Source organism: Lotus japonicus, chromosome 2, assembly GCF_012489685.1.
Source record: "Lotus japonicus ecotype B-129 chromosome 2, LjGifu_v1.2".
Lineage (NCBI taxonomy): Eukaryota > Viridiplantae > Streptophyta > Magnoliopsida > Fabales > Fabaceae > Lotus > Lotus japonicus.
This window is the reverse complement of record NC_080042.1, coordinates 68,007,549-68,030,111: the sequence shown is the minus strand read 5'-3', so window position 1 is coordinate 68,030,111 and position 22,563 is coordinate 68,007,549. Positions and strand designations below refer to the sequence as shown.

The 22,563-nt window shown below is 34.6% G+C and overlaps 3 protein-coding genes across 4 annotated transcripts; 2 read left to right on the top strand and 1 right to left on the bottom strand.

Moving 5' to 3' along the window:
- The first annotated feature begins 1,806 nt into the window (after positions 1 to 1,806).
- Positions 1,807 to 6,143, top strand: LOC130739022 (2-oxoglutarate-Fe(II) type oxidoreductase hxnY-like). Of its 2 annotated transcripts, none has more exons than XM_057591236.1 (11): positions 1,807 to 2,035; positions 2,127 to 2,322; positions 2,442 to 2,540; positions 2,710 to 2,761; positions 3,330 to 3,451; positions 3,548 to 3,648; positions 3,738 to 3,796; positions 4,419 to 4,475; positions 4,644 to 4,689; positions 4,946 to 5,025; positions 5,663 to 6,143. In XM_057591236.1, exons 1-11 carry the CDS (start codon positions 1,925 to 1,927, stop codon positions 5,751 to 5,753), a joined length of 1,014 nt encoding a protein of 337 aa, XP_057447219.1. In that variant the 5' UTR covers positions 1,807 to 1,924; the 3' UTR covers positions 5,754 to 6,143. The 2 variants fall into 2 exon arrangements, with proteins under 2 accessions (XP_057447219.1, XP_057447218.1); XM_057591235.1 differs by having other exon boundaries at positions 1,816 to 2,035; positions 2,439 to 2,540.
- Positions 6,144 to 7,808: 1,665 nt separating this feature from the next.
- LOC130739021 (probable RNA-dependent RNA polymerase 5) lies at positions 7,809 to 20,590 on the bottom strand. The gene is made up of 18 exons (XM_057591232.1): positions 20,012 to 20,590; positions 19,783 to 19,915; positions 19,419 to 19,493; positions 18,970 to 19,162; positions 17,772 to 17,970; positions 17,587 to 17,674; positions 17,339 to 17,476; positions 16,472 to 16,546; positions 16,275 to 16,346; positions 15,569 to 15,675; positions 14,695 to 14,843; positions 14,355 to 14,577; positions 12,704 to 12,929; positions 10,905 to 11,065; positions 9,688 to 9,859; positions 8,867 to 9,008; positions 8,555 to 8,715; positions 7,809 to 8,452 (listed from the first exon to the last, which is right to left on the bottom strand). Exons 1-18 carry the CDS (start codon positions 20,503 to 20,505, stop codon positions 8,213 to 8,215), a joined length of 3,048 nt encoding a protein of 1,015 aa, XP_057447215.1. The 5' UTR covers positions 20,506 to 20,590; the 3' UTR covers positions 7,809 to 8,212.
- A 365-nt stretch (positions 20,591 to 20,955) lies between these two features.
- Positions 20,956 to 22,216, top strand: LOC130735585 (F-box protein PP2-B11-like). Its single transcript, XM_057587521.1, has 3 exons — positions 20,956 to 21,215; positions 21,314 to 21,432; positions 21,788 to 22,216. Exons 1-3 carry the CDS (start codon positions 20,967 to 20,969, stop codon positions 22,206 to 22,208), a joined length of 789 nt encoding a protein of 262 aa, XP_057443504.1. The 5' UTR covers positions 20,956 to 20,966; the 3' UTR covers positions 22,209 to 22,216.
- Positions 22,217 to 22,563: the final 347 nt, after the last annotated feature.

Below are 22,563 nucleotides of genomic sequence, written 5' to 3'. Positions count from 1 at the left end.
TATGTGATCTTAACACCATGAACTCACATTGATGACACGTGGTGTAATTACAACACATATTATTTTCACAATTTATTATATGAAATTTTGAAAAAAAAAAGATAATTTGTAATGTAAATTAGAAAAATAAAATGTAAAACCAGACATACCCACCAATATAATAATGTCTAATAATTTATATTAATTCTCTAGGATAATGATATGTATCTTAATTAGATATTGTATAATAACCTTTTCAAAAAATTGTCTTTTAAAGATTAACAAAAATATTAGACACAAATAAAAATAAAAATAAAATACTAAATAATTTTATGAATGAATAAATACCCATTAAACTCACTTGTTGGAATAAATACCCATTTTACTCACATGAGAATCAAATAATTTTCAATAGGAGACAAAGAAAGTGTTTAAAGAGGATAAAGCAGTATCTCCTTGGTTTTTTTTTTTTTACAAACAGTATCTCCTTGTTTAACATATAAAAATACTATAGTACATAAAATTCAAAAATAAAGCATGATTAATAAAACTCAAGCTAGGTTTAAGCTGCAATTTTTACATAGTTGTAGATTATTTACATTCCTTCCTGATTACATTCTTAGGGAATTTAAGATGTTTTCTTATGACAAACTAGTATTGCAACACAGAAAAATTCATATATTCTATCCATTACTTTCATTCCCCTTTATCTTTTTATCTATTAAGTTTCTGAATCCTTATCATCAGCATCTTTCAATTCTCTCTTGGTAGGGTCTCTCGAATGAGGTGCTAGGCAATTTCTGGCTCACAAAATTCTGGTGGTCGAAATTAGAACATACATTTCATTTGGTCAATAAAGTACCCAAATGGCTCCCTATTTGGACATCTGGCAGGGACACATAACTAAAGGCCATAGCCTTTCTGATGGCGTGTCACAAGCTAGGGATGTGTGGCATCAGGACTCCCAAAATAATTTATTTTATCATGAAAATTATTTATACTTATTCACGGAAATTTCTTGCATTCATAATCCTTTTTCAGAAATGCTAAGGAGAAAGGGAAGCTAAATCTCCATAGCAGATTAGAAGAATATATTATAGGGAGAATATTATTAGAAAATTTAAATATAAGAGAAACTAATTAATCTCTATCTCCAAATTAAGAAAATATATTTGTAGGATTTTATAGGTAACTAGGAAACTATGAAATTAAATTACAATAAGTATACTGTTAAATTAAAAATATATATGTGCTATTTATAACCACCCCCGTTTGTCATCCAAGTAAACTTTAAATCACGGGTTGTAACTAATTATGTTAGTCGTATTAAAAAATTGTAGATATGATCATATGACTAATGGAGACGGAGTAGTGGTTGTTTTGCAATCTTAATCATATGAATCATTGTCATATATACTAATGACTAAACATCTAAACCTATAAAAAAGCATCTAAACCTCATTACCATCGTTTTAAAAGAACAAAATTGATATTTGAAAACTTTAATATTAACAAACACCTAAGGACACCATTTATTTGATGTAATTAGAGAAATCATGATATCACCTGATATTCTTTCCATCGTTAATCTTTACGCATATTCTGAGTGCCTAATGGTGTTTATCACTATAAGTGATATACATATAACAAAAGTTAAGAACTCTAAAAGAAAGAAAGAGAAAAGTGAGAATGTAAGAAATAAAAAAGGAAACTATAATAAATTGCAACCAAGAGATGTAAATTCTCTAAATCAACGACAAAAATAATTATATAGTATAAAAAGACTATGGCTGCTGCAATAGTATGATCAAAAACCATTCACTTTTTCTTTAGAAAAAAGAAAAAAAAAACATCATCAAAAACCATTCACTTTTCCTCTTTTAATCATTGCTATTGCTATTGCTATTTGCTTCTCCTTCATTTCATTGTTCTTCTTCATTCCAACATGGGAAAACAGAGCACCCCTTCCCCTGAAGCCACCACCAAATTCTCTGCTCTCAACTGCATCAACCTCTCCAATCCTGACATCAACCAATCCGTGAAACTGCTCAAACAGGTTGGTTTTCATAACTTGGGTCCATTCAATTCAATTCAATCATAGAAGCTTTTTTTATGTGTTTCTTTTTGTGGGGTTTTGGAAAATATAGGCTTGTTTGGATTCTGGTTTTTTCTACGTTGTCAACCATGGAATAAGCCAGGAGTTCATGGACGAGGTTTTTGAACAAAGCAAGAGATTTTTCACCCTTCCTCTCAAAGAAAAGATGAAGATTCTCAGAAATGAAAAGCACAGGGGGTACACCCCTGTTCTTGATGAGCTACTTGATCCAGAAAACCAAGTGCATGGTAAACAAAAACCCTTGTCCGTTTATTGCATGTTTATATAGATTTCATGGTTGTTTCTTGTTCAAAGTTTTTCTTCTTATTCTTAAACTTGATATATTTTTCCTTGCATGGTTAAGTAGGGGATTACAAAGAGGGGTACTATATAGGAGTTGAAGTTGCTGAAGATGACCCAGAATCGCAGAAACCTTTTTATGGGCCAAATAAATGGCCTGCACCAGGTAAACATGTCAAAAGTTTGGTCTTTTGAGGCATTTGGATAAGAAAATTAAATCTACTCTTTATTAAATATAAGTCATCTCTTTCCTTGGATTTTGAATTGTTGTTATTGTTCTTTTTTCTTTTACTCTTTTTTTGATTAATCTTTTCATAAACTTTGTTCACGTGTAGATATTCTGCCGGGGTGGAGGGAGACCATGGAAAAATTCCATAGAGAAGCATTGTAAGTTTAAGTGATGTTAATTATCTGTAATAAAAGATGCAACCTAGCTACTATCTTTTGGTAGCATGTTTGGATTAGCTTATTTTTTCTCAGAATCAATTAAGTCACTCAGAAACTACTCACATAGTTTTTCCCCAGAATTAATTCTGACTTCAAAATCAGTTGTAAATTGATTTCCAAACATGCTATGATTGTACTGCTGGTGGAATTAGCTAATTATTACTTTGTTGCCAACTTTCTGTACTTTAGAGGAAAATATGAGCCTTTTAATGTAGCTTTTATGTTTGGTCTTGAACAAACATTTCATCCCTTGAATTGAATCCTTGTCCATTGTGTTTCATCATGCTTCCTTGTTCTACCTTGCCATGGTGGGAGGGGATTGAGCCGTATTTTTCTTTATTTTCTTGTGTATGTTATTGCTCCCTTTTGTATGTAGGAAATAACAGTTCATGTTTAACAGCCTTGGTTGTTCATTTGAACTCAAATTCAGTATCATGGTTTGACAAGGGCTTCACATATTTGTCATTTTTTGATTTTTTGTTCCTGCTTGTTTTATTGAAAATTCCAGAGAAGTGGGGAAAGCAGTTGCAAAGGTAATAGCCCTCGCACTTGATTTGGATGCTAATTTTTTCCATCAGCCAGAAATGCTGGGTGAGGCCATTGCAACTCTACGTTTGTTGCACTATGAAGGTATTGAATCATTAGTCTATAGTCTTGTCATCTTGTACCTGATAGAATTACGAAAAAAATGAATTATACAGCTGTATTCATCCTTGTTCCATGAAGGTCAAATTTCGGATCCCTCGAAAGGGTTATATGGAGCCGGAGCTCATACTGACTTTGGTTTAATTACACTATTGGCAACAGATGATGTCTCAGGTCTTCAAGTAAGAATGCTACTAACTAATATTTCTTGTTGAATACTACCAGTCTACCAATACTGGCTAAATTAAGAACTTAATGTTTTCTATTGCAGATATGCAAGGATAGGGATGCTAAACCTCAGATATGGGAGGATGTCGCACCATTGAAGGGGTTAGTCCCTATGTCACTGTAGCTTTTATTGGCTAGAAAAAGATGTTGATGAAAGGTTGCATGTTATGTAGTAATGAAAATTATTCTTTCTTGACCATCCCAACCTTTCAATCCATGACCTAATGTCTAAAAAAACCCAGACACAACCTTCCTTCAAGATTAACTTTTTCTGGTTTGTTTATTCTAGTCCCATAACTAGGTTTTTCAATCATCATTAATAGAAATCTATATGATGGGGTCATGTGAAGTCATACCTTTCATTTTGAAAGCCTTGCAGTAGATCACAAAAACAAGTAAAATTATATTTATCTGCCTAAGCTAATGACAACATTGACATTGAAAGCCTTATCCCATTAAGTGAAGTCGGCTATATGGATTATTTTACGTTGGCTGCTGCATGCCTAATGCAACATTCCCCCTTTATCCGGGCTTAGGACCGGCTATGCGTCAGAATAGGCGGATTTAGTTGCTATGCTAATATATTTCTAAAATGTTAGTTCTTTTGGAATTTGGAGCTGCATTATATGAAGTATCAAACGCAATTGGCTGCAAGGACAGGAAGCATGCTTTATAAGTTTCTCCAGAGCCATTTACATTATCTAACTGATTGTTTATGTTGCAGAGCATTTATAGTGAATCTTGGTGACATGCTAGAGCGCTGGAGCAACGGTGTTTTCAAGTAAGAAATCTTTGTCACTTTTAGCTATTTCTGACCTCGATTGGTGCAGGCCTAATTCTGAACTTGGAGGCATTTATACCATAGCTTTCAATTGTTCTATTGAAAAAGAGAATGATAGATTGATTTGTATGATGCAAGTTCTTTTTCATTTACTCTGCATATTCTCAGGTCCACGCTGCACAGAGTTCTAGGAAATGGTCAAGAGAGATATTCTGTAAGCCCCAGCTTTTTTTCTTGGCTCAACTATTTCCTCTTTCCCTTTTCTATGTGCCATTCCAAATTACTAGAAATAAATTTGCCAGATAGTTGATCTTCCCTTTGGTTTATTCGTATTGTAGCGACACATGACTTTTCTCATCGTTATTCTTTCCTGAAATTTAATCCCCGCAATATTTGGACCTGATTTTGCATAATTTTATGAAATCGTGTTATTACTCATTTGCTCATCCCAATGTTGTTTCCTTTTACAGATTGCATACTTTTTGGAGCCTAGTCATGATTGTCTAGTGGAGTGCTTGCCAACCTGCAAATCAGATAGCAATCCTCCCAAGTGAGTTAAAGACTCCTGACTCCATCTAAAATTTTGACAGCTTATTGTGCGAAGAAGTTACTGTCATAATCAGATTCTATCTATCCATTGTGGTTTGTTTATTTGGTTAATGAGAATACTTAAAATCGTTGTTATGGTTGTGGTGACATTGCGATCCTTGAAATTTCATACAAATATAACTGATGTGGTTGCTGGAGAGTGAAGTCTAAACCTCTGAAATCATAATATATTGGCTGCAATTGCTATTGCAAACCATATTTTAAAGGGGAGCTCTCTCATGCTCTCTCCAATTTAGAGGTTTATGCTGCTCTACTCTTTCCTTATTGATCACGAAAACACAAATTTTAAAACTTATGACTGTCTGTCATGACATGACATTCTATTGCACTACGCAAAAAGTTATTTGTCAATAATCGGAGGGCAGCACCCAGGAGGGAGCATGAACAAGTTTTCCTAATTCAGAACACCAAAGAGTACTAAAACAGAATATTTATTATGATGTGAAGGAATCTGAATTAAGTTTTCTCAGTTGGTCATTGTATTGAAGTTGTCTAGAGGGAGACTGAAAAGTGAAGGTATGCATGCTGTAGTGTTCCTAAGGTCTCACATCACATACCTGCATTTTCTGTTTTTTCAGATTTCCTCCTATCTTATGCCGAGACTACCTGAGCCAGCGCTACAATGATACTCATGCTGATTTGAATGTTTACAAGAAACAGCAAGCCTAAGCCTGGAGAACTGCATGTTGTGTTAGGGATACATTCAACACCTTATTATATAGATTTTGTTTAAGTAGCCGATTAGATATATGTTTTTTTTTTTTTGGGAGGGGAGTTTGTTTAGGGAAGGAGGTTTAGCTATTCAGTTCAACTTTAATATATTCACACTAAGTTTCTCTTCTATCTCATTTCCACTAATTTTTTTCTGTCTATCCCTCTTCTGTTTCTATGAGCCATTATTCATCATATCTCCCACTTCTGTGCCTTTCATCAGATTCAGTTTTGTTTTGTACTTGTTATTTGATCTAGAAAGTAAATATGAAGTAATGTATTACTTTTCATTCAACGTTAAATTTGGGAGTGATAAGTCTTTTCCTATTAAGTGGGTCGACTATGCAATGTTATGGAGCTCTATCTTGTAATAAATTTATAGATAGATTGTTTACCTTTAAATCTCTTATAATGATTTGATACAATGATTGTTTTGTTAATGGCAATGATAATAGGATGAAAATGAGTTGGATCCCATGCTTTATGCACATTCAATTTAAAAAAAGATGCGAAATTATGTAATGTACCTTAATTCATATTTTATTTTTGTCCAAATATTTCTTTACATCAATGCTCTATGCCTTCAGAAAATAAAAATGAATCGTTCTGTAGCAAATCAGAGATTTGAACTAGGTCTTAATCTTTATGGGGGTCTAATTTGTATACTATTGAACCAACTCATTATTGGTACCATAAACTATCATTTGAACTTTGAAGACTATATGATTCTTATACTTGAAATCAATTGAAGCATAATCCTTTTTTTCAGATCACAAAACGTATTTATTGGGTAACTATGTTAGCGTCTAAGCAAGACCAAGACTAAGACGAAACTGCACAATAGTGTAATTTAAATATTCTAGTTAATTCATGTTGATTTTCATACATGCTCATGGGATCGTTAAGTGCCATGTCTTGACCGTGTAGAAATTTTCAGCAGCACACTTCACAAAAAAAAGGAGACCATTCAGAATCAGAATGACTTGCGCATCAGTCAAGTTGATTTTGCCATCCATTCTATTATGGTGAGCTTTACTTTCTTCAAGTTGAGACTTTGACAACGACTTCTCATGTCAACACTAGCATCCCAAGTCCCAACAATGGATGATTATTCAATTCAATTACATTCCAAAATCATCACCACTTTGACTGGATGTAAAATGAAAATAAAATAACATATAGAGAGAATTAAAAGCAAGTCGGTTGTGTATTATTTAGAGGGAGACAAAAAGAAAAAGAACATGCCAAAATGTTATTAAAGATGATCTCATCATTAATATTATTCTTATAATTTAGTTTTTTATTGAGCTTAATAGCGTAGTGTGATTTATATCGTGCTACTGATGTGAAGATTGTGTTGGTGAACGATATATAAGTTCCTTTATAAGTGATATAAGGTCTTGAGGCATGCCATAATATGTGGTAGTGACCCGAGTCGAATCCACCCAAACTTTTATTCATAAAAAAATATTGCTGACCTCAGGATAAAAGTTTAGTGTATATTGTATTTGGTTAAATAAAAAAATTACTAAAAAGAAAAAGAATATTTAAATATAGATAAGTCTACTCTTGAAGATTTAATTAAATAATATTTAGCTAATAATCCATTAATCTCTTGATCAATCCATTAATACAGATATTATGAAATTGGATGACCCCGTGGGATGAAATATTTAATTACAAATAGCATTATTAAAGAATTACTCTTACACAAAAACAATATTAATTATAAAAAGACTGTTAGCCACTTTATAATTTTCCCAAAATTATTGTTTTAGAAAACTAATGTATTTGTTTATAATTTTTTTTATCTATACCCTTGTTTGATAAATTTTCTCACTTACCATCTTTCATATTAATCAATCACAATTTTTCTCTATCAACTATATTTTCTCTATCAAAGGTAGAATTTAATAGTTGCACATGTTACTAGTAAAATTAAATAGAAATGTTTTAGTAACATTGTACTATCAATAATTATCATCTTACTCTTTGTACCACAATTTTGCGAAATGGAGCAATATTGTTTCTCTATTTCTTGAGGTATGAAAGGACCTTGATTCACATTTAGTGACCTTACAACAATTGAAGTGCACAAGCACAATGAATGCAATTGGTCCGTGTAAAGAATGCCTTTTGGCAAAGCGCCGCTCAAAAAGCAATTATAAGGATAGCAAAACGTCAAAATAAAAGTCATCAATATCAACAGTGTCCGTGACCCTGCCAAGATGTGGTCAATCACATGAATCCTATTACACAACAGCCAGACAGGAAAGGAACCACAGATGAGATTTTTATCAACAAAAAAATATTTACATGATAGGTTATGTTATGATACAATTTGTAGATATGATCAGTGATTATGCTACATTAGTCATTAGCACATAACTACAGCCAAAAAGTGGTTAAAACGTACTTCATGAACCAAAAATCTCACGCAATACAGATGGAGCACAGGTCAAAGTCCTTTGATTTTGTTTTATGGTATAAAGACTCATGAGAGCTGAACCAGCTACCTTCCATGCAAAGCCACATTTGCCAACTGACTTACATAGAATGGCAAAGTTGTAAGTAACATGGTACACAGCCAAAGCCTCTTTATAAATATCACTAATATTCTTCGGACTATCCTCCATCGTAGCAGCACCATACAATTTCTACGACAGAGATTCAAATCAGCACCTCCGTTTGGAACTTCAATGAAATAAACATATGAAAGCAAAGCCTGGGGAAAGAACGGACAACTGAAAATCATTTACCTGCTTATACATCTTAATGACTTCATCCGCTTCATCATTGGCCTTAAGAGGGTCCTTTAAGGCATTAGTCATATCCTCTCTATAATTTCTATATAGTTCTTCCCACTTTTGCATACAGTCCATAGGTATTTCAGCATCAAAACATGGGAGTTTTCTAATGTCTGTTGGCATGTGGACAAGAAAAAGATAAAAATACATGAAGGAGGTGAAGGTAAGTGATAATCATGGGAGTAATGGAGAAATCTGGTAGCATGTTATGGATTATGGAATGAAAAAAATAAATAAATAACAGACTGAATTTTAAGTCGTCACCTTTCCCAGGCATGTCATCGTTGGTTTGCCATCTGCCAACCTCATCATATATTAAACCTAAGATAGAGGTTGACGTGAATGATCTGCCCCTTTCCATATAGTGGGGGTACATTTCAACAGTCAGATCATTTGGAATTCGGAGCTGTTGTCAAAGGATTACAAGAAGGTTCCAATTAGAAACTTAATAGAAACTATTTCTTTAAAACCAATATTTGTGAAAAGTCAAAAACCTAAAATTAAATTCATGTGGCCTAACAAAATGCTTTTTCAATTCCAAAATTAACATTTAATTGACAGCAAACCAAAGAGCAATAATGATGAATGAAAAATGTAAATGTGCAAGAACTGTTCACAAATTACAGGTCGGCAGAGGGAAAGTTCAATATTAAGTTTGACCGTCACCAAAGATCCACACCCTGGCCATAGAAAATTAACCCTAGATAAAATTATTTTTATGACAATTGACAAGCCCAAGTTTAAAAGATTGTTTCAACTTTTCAAGCACATTCTTTGTCAATAGCTGACATTATCTACATCTCATGCTGCTGATGGCTGTTTAATTTCTCGACATATGATTTGAGAACCTCCTAAGGTAAAATATAGTGCATGACCACACAAAGACACTTTTTCCTCCAAGAGCGCAGGACCAACCCTCATGTATAGAAAGTAGCAACAACTTCGGCATAAAAGCATTAAAACATATAGCTGCACATAGATTTCTTTTACTAGAAATTAGAAAACATAATGTCTGGTAATAGGAGGCCATAACCCAACTGCTAGAGACAGAGTATATAGCAACCAAAGAAATATACAAAACTAACCTTTCCTCCACCTTGCTTAGGAGCATCTATTGCCTGGTAGTATATATCAATCAATTTAAGTATATTTTCCTTCACATGTTGCTTCTCATTTTCTTTAGTGCAGTCATCTCTTAATGTTAAAAGACGATCCATTAGTGCCATCCAGCTATCAGCTGCCGCACCTATAGTGTTACTGGAAGGAGAAAAATTTCATGCATGGATAAAAAAAACTAAAACTGAAAAAAGAATACCAGGGGATTGTTTGATTCCCTTCTCAGTTTTCTGCATTTAAACACTATTTTTCAGAAACAATTTTTAAAACTTGGTTTATAGAAGAAAAGAAAAGAAAAATTGTTTGATCAATATATTTTTCAAAGCTTAATACTTGAAAACTAAAACTAAAAACAGAAAACATCTCTGAGATGTTTTGAGATTTCAGTTTTAAAAATAAGACTAGTCTTTAAGAAAACTTCATAGCAAATTATACTTAGTAAAAACATTTCAGTGAAATGGCACTTCAAAGGGCAAATATCTGCCCTGCAGTCTACTACAATAACTACGCAACAAAATCCATAAAGTAGGTACGTGTCATGACTTAAAATGGTCAAGACTCAGCATCTAGATACTAGGATCTATGAAGCACGGACACGGACACCTGGACACGACACGACACCGGTACCGCGACACGGCTAAAGTCCAAAAAGCAAGACACGGGGACACGGCTATATATATATATATATTTTTTTTTTATGAAACTCTTGTCATAAAGCTTAGGAAATTGCTTTGATGTTTTCTTTGTAAAAAGACAAATTGTTTACAAAAAGAACTAATCTATCTACTGGTTTTCATTCCTTTATTGATCATCATCATTGAAAATGCCTTTGACTCTGGTTCTTCAAGTGATAAATTAACAATTTCGTTCATGGTTCACTCTTAAAAATTATATGTTTTTTTAAAATACAAGTGTCCTAGAGGTGTCCAGCCAAGAAGAGGTGTCGGCTCGGGTGTCTGAGCCGTAAAAAAAAAATTTTTTAATCAGACACGACGAGGAAGTGTCTGACACGTGTCGTATAGGTGTCGTACGGGTGTCGGTGTCCGACACCGGGACACGTCATATGTAAGAGGTGTCCGTGCTTCATAGACTAGAATGCATTATGAAGGTTCACAGGCTACAATCGATTCAATGGGATATCTAACATAAACGACACATACAGGCCTAAGCGCACACAGAAACATACCTTGGTTGGAACCGAGTTTCCAGGAATAGTCTGAAAAGTTCTTCCTCAAGTTCCTCAGCTGAAAGTCCACTAGGCTTTTTAATAGTAGAATCCAATCGGATAGAGTTGCAAGGCGCAGGACTTTCTATCCAAGGATCACTCTTTCTGAAATGTTGCAACAGCTGAAACATTTCAAAAAAATAAATGGTTACTACAAAAGGAAACATTAAATTAATATCATCTTCCTCGAAAAACACATACAAGCACCGATGACAAATATAAGATTGATGTCAACTTTTGACTTGAGGAGGGGAGAATGGGGAAAAAGATACATTCTCAGTCACTCAAAATTATTAGTTCTGGGTCTACTCTGTCTGACTTCAAGGTTTCCAAAGCCAGCCCATCCTATGGTCCCAAATTAAGCACCAACTCAACAATTTTCAAATCCCTTCCCCTAAAACTAATCCCAAACCAGTCTCCCATCTCATGCAAGCAACACACTCTCACACACTCCATATGACTGGTTTATTTTCAAAATACTCAATATCTTTCTCTACTTATTAAAAAGTGTGTTGACTTTTTAAAAAACAAACCAATAAGATGAAGGGTGCAAGAGTGTGTTGCTGCTAGCATTTCTCATCTGATGTTTAAAAATTGTCAAACAGGATTTAGGAATTTGCAGCTTAAAGAAAATTATACACACTTGAATTGTCATGCTTTTTTGTTATCTGTCTGTCAAATGTCAATATTTTCAAATGCTCTCTCAACATAATAATACTTCATTAAGATCAACATATTATGGCTAATATGAAGGTTGCTGATCACAAGCAAATGACTTGATTTCCTACAGAACTCAAAAGCAGAAAATATTCATTCTTAAAATGGAAATGTGTACCTTCTCATTTCATCAAACTTTAAAAATAAATACCGAAATCAAGGTCAAAAGACTAATTCAAACTTAATAATTGCCCTGCCCCACTTCCCATAGCCACTTACTTTGAAATCTATAATCACATAAAAATGCAGGTCTATACTTTTTCAATTGAAATCCAATTTCTATGGCAGGTTGAACTCCAATTTCAATGGCGGGTCTTCCAGATTAAACAGTTGGGATTTTTATCACCATATTCTATATATTACACATTTTAGAAAAAAACAACTGGGGATACAAGATAAGATTGTTCACTAAGAAGTTAGTATAACTAGTACTTAGATTGAAATGGAAAAAATATATAAGTAATATCAAAATTATAGTTTTTTCTAAAACATATCTTTTATTGAAACATTTAAAAGTGAGAAAAAACCTTCTCATAAGGTATTTACAAAGAGTCACACAAAATATCAAAATTATTGTTATATTGTATACAACAGCACTGTGCATAAAATATACTGTTTTCAGGATTGTAAAACATTACTTGAACTAACCTAATTGGGCAACAGCACCAGTATCCTGTAATTTACTATTTATTTACCAAAATGAAGTAGAAGGCCAGAGGTCCCAGATGTTCCTCACAAATTTACTAAGAGAAAAAAAGAAAGTGGAAAGTGTAACAAATTGCTATTTAGTAAAAAATAAACACAAAAATAATTCTTACAATAATAAATCTTCCTTCACACCCCAAACTCACCCACACCTAGAGAGAGAAAGGAATGGAAGATAGAGAAATGAGAGGTATGATGAGTGGTATCACAGGTAAAGAAGAGCAATAGAAAGGAAAACATAGGTGAAAATGGGATGGAAAAGAAAATGGGGTATGAATACAATATGATCAAATCTGGTAAGTACATGAAGACTTTTGAACTAATATTGAAATTGAAACCTGAGGATGTTTTGAAACCCAGTACAAGTCACCATCAAAATCACCCCCAGCTATCTCATCTGCTATCGAGCGAGGTCCAACACATGGGAAAAAAATTGCATATTTGCTATGGCCAACATAAGATTCTAATTCCTCCACATATCTGGCATGCATTATGTGAATGTCCCCAAAATGTAACCCTGGATTTCGATAAACGAGCACATCCCCAGTAATCTGGCCATTTTCACTACGAGAGAGATAGAGATAGAAAGAGAGATCAGCACAGACATGATAATTTGAATTTCAAATATCATTTTCATAATAAAATCCTCTACCGCACATGGTTGAATATGGTCAAAGCATTTTATTTTATACTGCTTATTGGTATATTGCACGTCATTGAGATGAGTGACTATGCCTAACCTTTTTCCCTAGGCTAAAAGTAAACTCACACATTTGGCATTGGCATCACAATAACACAATAAGGTAGATATGACAATGCAAAAGATCAATTTCCAACTGCAAAGAGTTTTATGACTTATCATCATATATAGTAGAATAAATAGCATATAACTAAAATGATAGGAACCGGCAACGAAGAAAAACAAATCCTGTTTATTGATGAAAAATATACTGAACACCTGGAGGCTAATCTCTGAGTTTATCTTACAATAATCTCAAGGCCTCTCTCCATCTCCCTGCTCTTTACAATATTTCCTCCCTCACACTCTAATTAACTCCACTTGGCCTTTACTAACTACTCTATAAACTAACACGGGTTACCCATCAATACTCATTCTGAATATTCACCTCCTGAAGGTGAAGGTTTGAGAAGAGACCTATCTACACTGCTATTCCTGTCAACAAGCTGTTATCAATTTCCAATTTCTGCAAGGCATGCATAGCCATCTCCAGAAGTGCAGAAGGAGAACATCACATAGAAATGGAGGCAAAGTTATTATTTTGGGCTTGAAACACCTAGAGAAATAAGGGCATGACCCATTAGGCCAATTTGGGCCAATGTCAGAAATTCAGTGTCTCTCTTCTCCCTTCTATGTATGCTACCCGAGATCTAAAACTATGTTCTCAGCTTGCCTCTCTTCTCCCTTCGAGAGATATAAGCTCTTCCCAAATTTCCCTTACAATGATCCCAGAGATGAAGTCCCTACCCATCTCCGTGCTATTTATAATATTTTCTCTTGCACTCTCTAACTCCCTCCCTCTAACTAACTAACTACATATTTTACTAACCAACCAACTATTCTACCAAGTAACCAAAGAAGGGCTTACCAATAATATTATGTCTTAGATGAAACAATAAGAAAACTAGTTAAACATACCAAGAATCATACTAGCACCAAATCATAATTGCTGAAGACTGAAAGAATTTTGATGCTTTTGTTGTTAAGTATATACAAATATTTATCACTTATAAAAAGTATAGTTAAAAATTAACAGACCATTTCGACCATAGATCTAACAACAATGCACCCCATTTTAAGGGTGAATTTGAACGAAAACAAAACGGCAGCAGGAACAAAAATGGTAGATACTTGTCATCACATATTCTGCTTTCATATGCTTTTAAGATAAAACACATTGATCATGAAGATTTGTCTTTTATGAAAGATTAATTGATCAGGATCGCGGAAATTAAGAGATTAGTGCTTACTGGATTATACAAACTTCATTCGCTTTCAGACGCCCAGTGGGGTCTACAGTCCCCATTAAATAGAAACAATCAGGTAAATAAAGCCTCCCTCCTCTAAGCCTCTTTTTTTCCTCTATTGCAAGTTTTGACAGATGATTCTGTAAAAATGGCTCATCAAGAGGAATCCCACACAAAATCATTCCAGCAGCTATGTAGTCGTCCATCTCACCATGGTTGACAGTAGCTGCAAGTGCATCAGCAATTGAAAAACACTGCTAAGAGAGATTCTCAAACATTTTGTGGTAGAAATTTTAGAATCATATTCAAATAAGCAGCATGTATGATGTCTGAAGAAAACTACCTCTGAGTGCAGTACGCTTATTGGAATAGACATGGTCTGCATCTTCCAAATTACTCTGAAGTACTTCCATGAAGAACTGATTTGGCACTCCTCCATAGCTTAGAAGTGCAATCAGATACTTAGATAAGTATGTTCTATTTGGCTTCTGGCTGAAACATGTAGGCTTCAGATCAGTTTGCTTTTCAAACAATACAAAAAACATTTTGCCACTCATGAATACAAAAGGTTATTCTAGCTCCGAACAGCTTCAAACATTAGGCAAGTTGGTAAGGCAACGTAGAATCAGCATATCATTATAAATGATAATGTAAACTAATAGAAGACAAGAGCCATAAATTTTCCTGCAGATAAAATTAATTTAGATGCCTCCTGCACCATTTTATCCTTAAGAGGTTCTTGCTTTAAATGGGTAGATCATTTTCATGGTACACTAGAACAAGGGGCACGTGCAATTGGTCCCTGTATATGAAACCTGAAAATAAATGTCAAATCAATTGTTCGCACCCGTTGCTCCAGGGCAAAGCTAATGCGATCCATCCTGATAATGTATACCATTTTGTGGAAGGCAGACTTGTAACCTGGTCAGCAAGATCATGTGATTGGACACATCCTATCAACTCAAGCTTTTAAAGTAAATCAATGAACATATACAGCTCATTACATATACTACATTACGGGTGTTACGTAAATATAAACAACCTACCTAAGGTAGGTCTCCCCTCTTCAATCTTCAACAATAGGTATAAATATAATTCACCATCTCAACAAGTGCATTATTCAACAAGTGTAATCACAACATCCCAATAAGCCCAACTAACATCCTAGCAGTAAGAGCAAATGAGAAAAGCCCAGTCCAAACGTAAAAGTGAAATACCTTGTATTTACTACCTCCATCGAATTTATACTTTGAATATTTTGAAGGCTCATATCTGTCTCAACTTTAATCATTGAAGGCCGAACATGTATTGTCCTTGAAGGAAGCTTCAAGATCAAAAAATACAATATCAAAGTCACAAGCAGCATAACTGAATAAGAAAATTATTAAAACAAACTACTCTAGAAAAGCTAAAAAAATTAACAAAATGACCAATTTTCTGAATTATTTACTCCTGAAATGGATAAATGTTGTAGCCATTATTGTGACAGCAAGGTACCTCTCAAACTTGAAGAAAAATTCTACTAGACAACAAGGTACCTCTCATGTAATACCCTCTATGACAAACAAAATTACAGTGCCAAGAATATTAAATTAAGATATTGCCTATCACATCCAGTATGTCATACAAAAACTCAAAGTTCCAGTTAACATTGAGAACCACTTTAAACCTGTCGAAATCATTGGGGTGAAAATACTGAAAAGCCATTAAGTATCGGCTTTCAGATCAGGTCAACATGAATGCAAATTTTTCCTAAAGGAAGAGACGGGCTTACTTCTATGTTTGACACATTGAAAGTGTGAAAAAATGTTGACATATCATGAACAGTAATACAAACACATGCTATGCCTTCCATATTGTACTTTATAAATAATATACTTAAGACTATTTTTTTCCCCACCAAAAGAGTCAGTAAAAAAGTACCTTTCTGTTAACCAAAAGAGTACCCTTAATTGCACGGCCCATGTGAAAGATACGGCATTGAATCAGCAAAGGCTTGATTGGTAGGAGAAAAAACGATAGGTTATATTAGCACAATATCTATGCATGTTACTTATACACACACATATAAAGTAAGTCATTGAAATATGAAACTGACAGAAGAAAGACAAAGCATCTACCGGCTGATGTGGGCTCAGTGCTGCTTCTCCCACAGCCTTACTCATATCCACAAGTTCAACTAGATTGGAAATTTCCTAAGTTTGAAAGCAGTCATCAAGCACAGAATCAATGAAAAAGGGGACTAGATCATCAAACTCATTGAAATATATCAGCTCAGAACAGTTGAAAAGTTGAAATTTAAGTTGTTGACAGAAATGTAACAACACCAAAGGCAGAAGCAGAATAAGAGAAAGTTGATGCAACAAAACAAATAGCTTGTATAAAGAACTAGTTTGTTAAAAAACTTACTAAATTGCAACAATTATTGTAATAAAAAAAATTTCTTGCATTCTTTTTTTCTCACATTGATTTATTCCATTGGACGACATTTTAATCTAAGAGAAGAATTGATTGCGTGTGCAATCACACAATAACAAATAGTAGTAAACCAAAATCTTTCTAGCCTTAGACCTGAACAATTATTCATGCACACATGTGGTCATCAAAATAAAACAATAATTTTCCATCAATATTCCATTTCTGACATCAAAATCATTAGGAAAAAGCAAAAGGAACGCTAGAATTTACAAAAAAACAGGGGGGAATTCCTGCATCATCCCTCCAAAAAATTAGTACTATAGGTGAATCAAGAAATTTATTTTATTTTTAAAAAAGTAAGGGAAACCAGGTGAATAGTTTCTGCCAGGATGAAGCTGAATAGTCGCAATGATGATAAGAATACATTTATAATCAGAAACAAAGTCGATTAATAATAATAGGTGGATTCATAAAAAGCAATTTTTAACACATAACCAGAGATTCATAAACAAACAAAGTTTATCGAAAAGAAAACTATAGTGGAATAACAAATTGAAAAGAAAAGAGACCTTAGATTTATTCTTTAAGTTCATTCCTTTTAACACATCATTAGGGCAGAGAATTGCCAAATCTTCTGAGATGAACCCAGTTCCATCTGTGAGAATACACGGTTTCTCATTATGATACACAGCATTGTCATTTTCATCCTAAATCCACATTGAAAAAGAAGAAGTTAAAATACAAAAAAAAAATATGTGCTGCAAGAATGACTGTAAATTATAAAACCTTTTTAAGGTAACTTGAAATTTGACTTTACCAGGCAAGGAATATCTTGTATTTTTTGGACATTCACAGTCGTCAAGTCAATGTCAAGTTTTAAGGTCTTTGATAGAAGGAGAGAGAACCTGAATACCTTTGAGGTTAGTACATTTGATCAAATTTATTTTGAGAGAGAGAGAGAGAGAGGAACTCTGAAAGATAGTATAAGCACAAGTATTATACCTAGCCATAAACTTGTCAATACTGGGTAACAAGTGAGCATGCATGAACAAAGATCTAGCTTCAAACATTGTTTTTTTTGACAAAATATAAAATGTCCTCTCGTCTGCAGAACAATGTGATTCCATCCTAACAAAATAACATTTTACAGAGGAGGCTGTTGGGTCTTTCTTCTTCTCTTCCTTTCCACTATCTTTAAAAACTGTTCAATCCGTAGAAAATTTAAAAAACACATTCAGTCATTAGAGGTTTCTAAAACAAACTAAGAGACAGCATCAGACACATGACAATGTGATGATTTAAGAATGCTTTCTACAGCCAGAGAGCTTGAAGCTCGACTAGCATTAACCTCAGTCTCCAAAGGGACAGCAGTGCGATGTCCTCCACTAGCTCAACGAATAGTACATAAATAAGCTTTTCACAAGGTTTAAGATCTTAAGTCCACATCATCTGATGCAACCATAAGTATGACGGCTACTGCAATTCTATCTATCCACAATTGGGGACCACATCAGCTGCATTAGTCCACAATGCCACAGCTCGACTACAACCATGACTACAACCAAAATTTAAAAGCTTGCCTCTGTGCATAGGGATAGGCAATAGACAAATGATAAACATACAATAAGAACAAAATTAATCCAGGAACTAGGAAGTGCAAAGATCAACATCCCCAAATCCACATTCTCTTTCTTTAAATTTATTAATTGCGGCCTGTCAGGACCATATAAACATGTAGTTTTTATAATAATCATGAACCTTTAAAGCACCAAAGTGGGACTTTGAGGTAGAGAAGGGAAGCTGGACATATTCATTATGTCACAAAAAGTAACTAAAAAATGTACTATAATCCTACATAACAACCTATACTCACAGCTTTAGAATCCATAGAACACTATTATCAAATTTGAGAAAACAATAGCCTATATGAAGTACATGTTAGAATTGTTGCTTCCATATCAAAGTAACTCAGCATCTGATTATAAGGCTGAGAAACAGGCAGCATGTAGAATGATTTACAAAACAAGGGAGGCAAACAGATACAAAAGAAGATCATAGGATTATAAACTTGAAGCCCAGATCATATGTTGCACATCACATCTTAATTGGATCAAAAGAAAATACAATGGTTTAAAGATCATACAAATGCCCAAAAGGAGGGGAGGGGGGACAAAGCAAAACAAGCAGGAAACATGATTACCAAAAAAGCGATACAGACGTAGACCAACACGTATCCCTTCCTTCCCAAACTTTCCATAGAGAGCAACAGCATCCTGGGCATTGGTCTTCAAATTCCTTCCATTCTTATCCTCCGCAAATTTAACAACCAAAACATTGTCGTCACCAAGAGTTTTGTGCAGGTGGGTTTGCGTGTTGTTTTGTAAAATAGGGCCCTGAATTATAATTCAAACATAGAGGCTATACAAATAAATCACATTTGGCAAACCAAACCAAAAAAAAGCTAAAATAACAACATATACCAATCTAAACACAACTAACTCAGTACCAAAATTCTAATTCATTAATACTGGCCAAATAGGAAACTTCATAGCATCAATGATCAAACCCATTGGGCAGTGAGATAACCACATCACAGAAGTTAAAACTTGAACAGCACACAAATCCAAAGGAAGAGAGAGACACACGAACCTTAAACCTTAAGCTCCCGTCCGGAGAAACAAAGCACTGATATACATGCGGCCGGCCAGAATCCCAGTCAAGATACTGCAAATTAATACTAGTAGTAAGTAAGCAAGAAGTCATTCAAATCGCGAGATAACCAACACCACACAGCATTGCATAAGGACAGATTCGGGTAAAACCAAAATTCACTTTCAAAATCACTAGTAATAGGAAATACATTAACAAGTCAAAACCTCAACAAGTGAGCTATAGACTACTACTATAAAGCCAAAATCTACAACTACCATAACTGCTTAACAATTAACATTCAAGGGTAACAATAGCGACGATGATGATGATGATGAGGATGAGGAGGAGGAGTTATATATACCAATTGGCGATCTTGACGGTCGAGGAGGTGGTTACTTCCAATGTCTCCCCATATTACTTCTTCAAACCTTCCCATTGGTAAGTCCTTGAGGCTTCTGATATAGTCACCGGTGACAACATTTTCAAGGCTCTCCCTGTTCAAGCAAATCACCGATTATCAACTGAAAATTCGAGAAACAAGCAAAAATGGAGAAGAAGAAGAAGAAGAAGGAGGAGGAGGAAGATGTTACCGTCCGATATAACTCAGTAGCAGGAAGGCCTTTCTGAACTCCAATTCTCCCAAGGCGGAGAGAGCGTCGTTCATCGTCGTCATCATCGCCGTCGGAGGAGGAGGAGGAGGCAGCGGAGGAACGGAGTTTTGAGAGGGAGAAAGATAAACGGAGTGAGGATTGTGGTTTTTGAGCATGTGCACGATGAAACCGGAGAATGTGTGTTTAATTTTGGATTTGGAGATGGTGAGGAGGAGTTGAAGTGCTCCTTCCTCTCCGATGGCGGCAAGTCCACGTCTCACGGCGGAGTCCGGTGGCGATTGCCTCTGCTTCTCGCAGATCTCGTTGATCATGTTCTCCACCGACGCCGGAAGAAGAACAGGTTGCTCCGCCATAACTGACTGCAACGACGACGGCAACAGTAACCGCCTAACAAACGAAAAGAAAGCAAAGTAAATAGAGTGTGAAGCGTTGCGAGGAGAATGAAGAAGAGAGTGAGAGTGAAGTGAGAGCATAATGAAGGAAAATGCAGAAAATATATAAATAAAGTGATTCCCGCTCCTCCACTGCAGTGACAAGACGTTGCTTTTCGTACTCTGCTAAAGGTCCAATTGACTTCAATCTTACTGAGCACGCTTTAGACATTATTATATTGGTGGATATGTTTGGTTTTTCATTTTATTTTTCTAATTTTAATTACAAATTATCTATCTTTTTTCAAAATTTCAGATAATAGATTGTGAAAATAATTTATGTTGTGATTACACCACGTGTCATCCGCGTGAGTTTATGGTGATAAGATCATATGTTAAGAAGAAAAGGAACACGTGTAGTATAAGCTTATGGGTTAAGCAATTGGTTTTAGAATAACTTTCCAAAGTGCTATATATAAAAGATAGATTAGGACGCACGATTAGGGCTATTCACAACAATTATCAAAGAGGGGTAAGAAAGAAAGAAAAAAAGAGAGTGAGATATGGAGTTACCGCAAGAATGCGTTGCTGAGATACTGCGCCGCACTACTCCATTGGATGTCGCCAGGAACTCCGTCGTTTCCAAGATCTTCTGCTCCGCCGCTGAATCTGACACTATTTGGAATCATTTTCTCCCTTCTGATTATCATTCAATCATTTGTCAATCTCCTTCATTGGCCAACGCTCCTTCAAAGAAAGCTCTCTATCTCGCTCTCTCAGACAACCCTGTCATCATCGATCAGGGGAAAAAGGTAAATACTCTCATCAATCTAATATGATCATTTCTCATATTAGGGATTCTTAGAGTATTAATTAAACTTTGGACTTTTTCTAATTGTCTGAAATGTAGAGCATTCAATTGGACAGGAAGACTGGGAAGAAATGTTACATGCTTGCTGCCAAAGCTCTCCGAATTTCTAAGGGTGACGATGAACGTTACTGCGGCTGGGTCACCCTCCCAGAGTCTAGGTTAGCTCTTCATTATTGATTTATCTTCATTTTATTCTAGTTTACTTGCAACAAATTTTCTTTTTTATTTTATTAGCCAATTATCAGACTTATCAAACAAAAAACAGGATGTTAAATAATCTCATCTTTAATGTATGAATAATATATTTATAAAAATTATAGTGATCGATGAATTTTATTTTCAACTCATTTATTTTAAACATAAAGTCTATTTATAATAAGATTATTTAAATTTTGAGTAAGGAATATTGTCATTTAATTACGAGTTATATTAGTGTTTGTCTATTCATACAACATGTCATTCTTGTGCAAATGTTCCTTATGTACAAATGTTGTCAACCTATATATTAAACAGGTTCGAAGAAGTTGTCAAGCTTGAAGTTGCCAAGCATAATGTTGCGTTCTGGTATGATATTTGTGGGAAGATAAATACTATTGATTTGTCTCCAAACACTCAATATGCAGTTTTTCTTGTATTTAAAATGATCACTGATCATGGAGGCCCTATACATGTGATATTATCAATTAACAATTTTGGAGGCCCTATTTGGAAGAAGGTGGTTTGTTTGTACAAGAAGTTAAAACCGAAGTGTATGACCAAAGTAATTGAGGGTCCAGATGTGAGAAGTGATGGCTTGTTGGAGATTGAGATGGGGGAGTTCTTCAATTCAGGCCTAGAAGATGGTGAAGTGGAGATGGGGGTTATGATATCAAAGTTTTATTTTTGGGAGGGCAGTTTTTATCTTGAAGGAATAGAAGTTAGGCCTAAGATATAGTAGATAGGATTGAAAACATGTTAAGGGTATTGCAACTTTTGGGGTAGAAAATAAACATATGTAGCAGGGTCCCCAAATAAATTTCTCTTTAATTTTCTAGTTTTTTACAAAACGAACTTATTGCGTGTCTATTTATTCCTTGTTGAATTATTCAATTTCAATTTGGAAACAATCCAAAAATCCATTGATTCCTATGGTATGTGCTTGTTTAGTATTTGCCCATCTAGTATGTGCAGAAACATACATGGTAAAAGAGTGTTATATCTACAGTGTGGAAAAATGGCTGTAATGATTAAAATCTATTGACAAAGTTACATCAAAGCAATATCTATCTATAACTTTATTGAAGCATGAT

What these genes read in the sequence shown, in the direction of transcription:
- LOC130739022 (XM_057591235.1), top strand. Translation starts at nt 1,925, where the DNA reads ATGGGAAAACAGAGCACCCCTTCCCCTGAAGCCACCACCAAATTCTCT. An exon ending in GATGTCGCACCATTGAAGGG is followed by an intron (nt 3,797 to 4,418) that starts GTTAGTCCCTAT and finishes TTTATGTTGCAG; the next exon opens with AGCATTTATAGTGAATCTTG. An exon ending in TGGAGCAACGGTGTTTTCAA is followed by an intron (nt 4,476 to 4,643) that starts GTAAGAAATCTT and finishes GCATATTCTCAG; the next exon opens with GTCCACGCTGCACAGAGTTC.
- LOC130739021 (XM_057591232.1), bottom strand. Translation starts at nt 20,505, where the DNA reads ATGCTCTCACTTCACTCTCACTCTCTTCTTCATTCTCCTCGCAACGCT. An exon ending in ACCGTCAAGATCGCCAATTG is followed by an intron (nt 19,494 to 19,782) that starts GTATATATAACT and finishes ATTAATTTGCAG; the next exon opens with TATCTTGACTGGGATTCTGG. An exon ending in GAAACTCGGTTCCAACCAAG is followed by an intron (nt 9,860 to 10,904) that starts GTATGTTTCTGT and finishes TTCTCCTTCCAG; the next exon opens with TAACACTATAGGTGCGGCAG.
- LOC130735585 (XM_057587521.1), top strand. Translation starts at nt 20,967, where the DNA reads ATGGAGTTACCGCAAGAATGCGTTGCTGAGATACTGCGCCGCACTACT. An exon ending in TCATCGATCAGGGGAAAAAG is followed by an intron (nt 21,216 to 21,313) that starts GTAAATACTCTC and finishes TCTGAAATGTAG; the next exon opens with AGCATTCAATTGGACAGGAA. An exon ending in GTCACCCTCCCAGAGTCTAG is followed by an intron (nt 21,433 to 21,787) that starts GTTAGCTCTTCA and finishes TATATTAAACAG; the next exon opens with GTTCGAAGAAGTTGTCAAGC.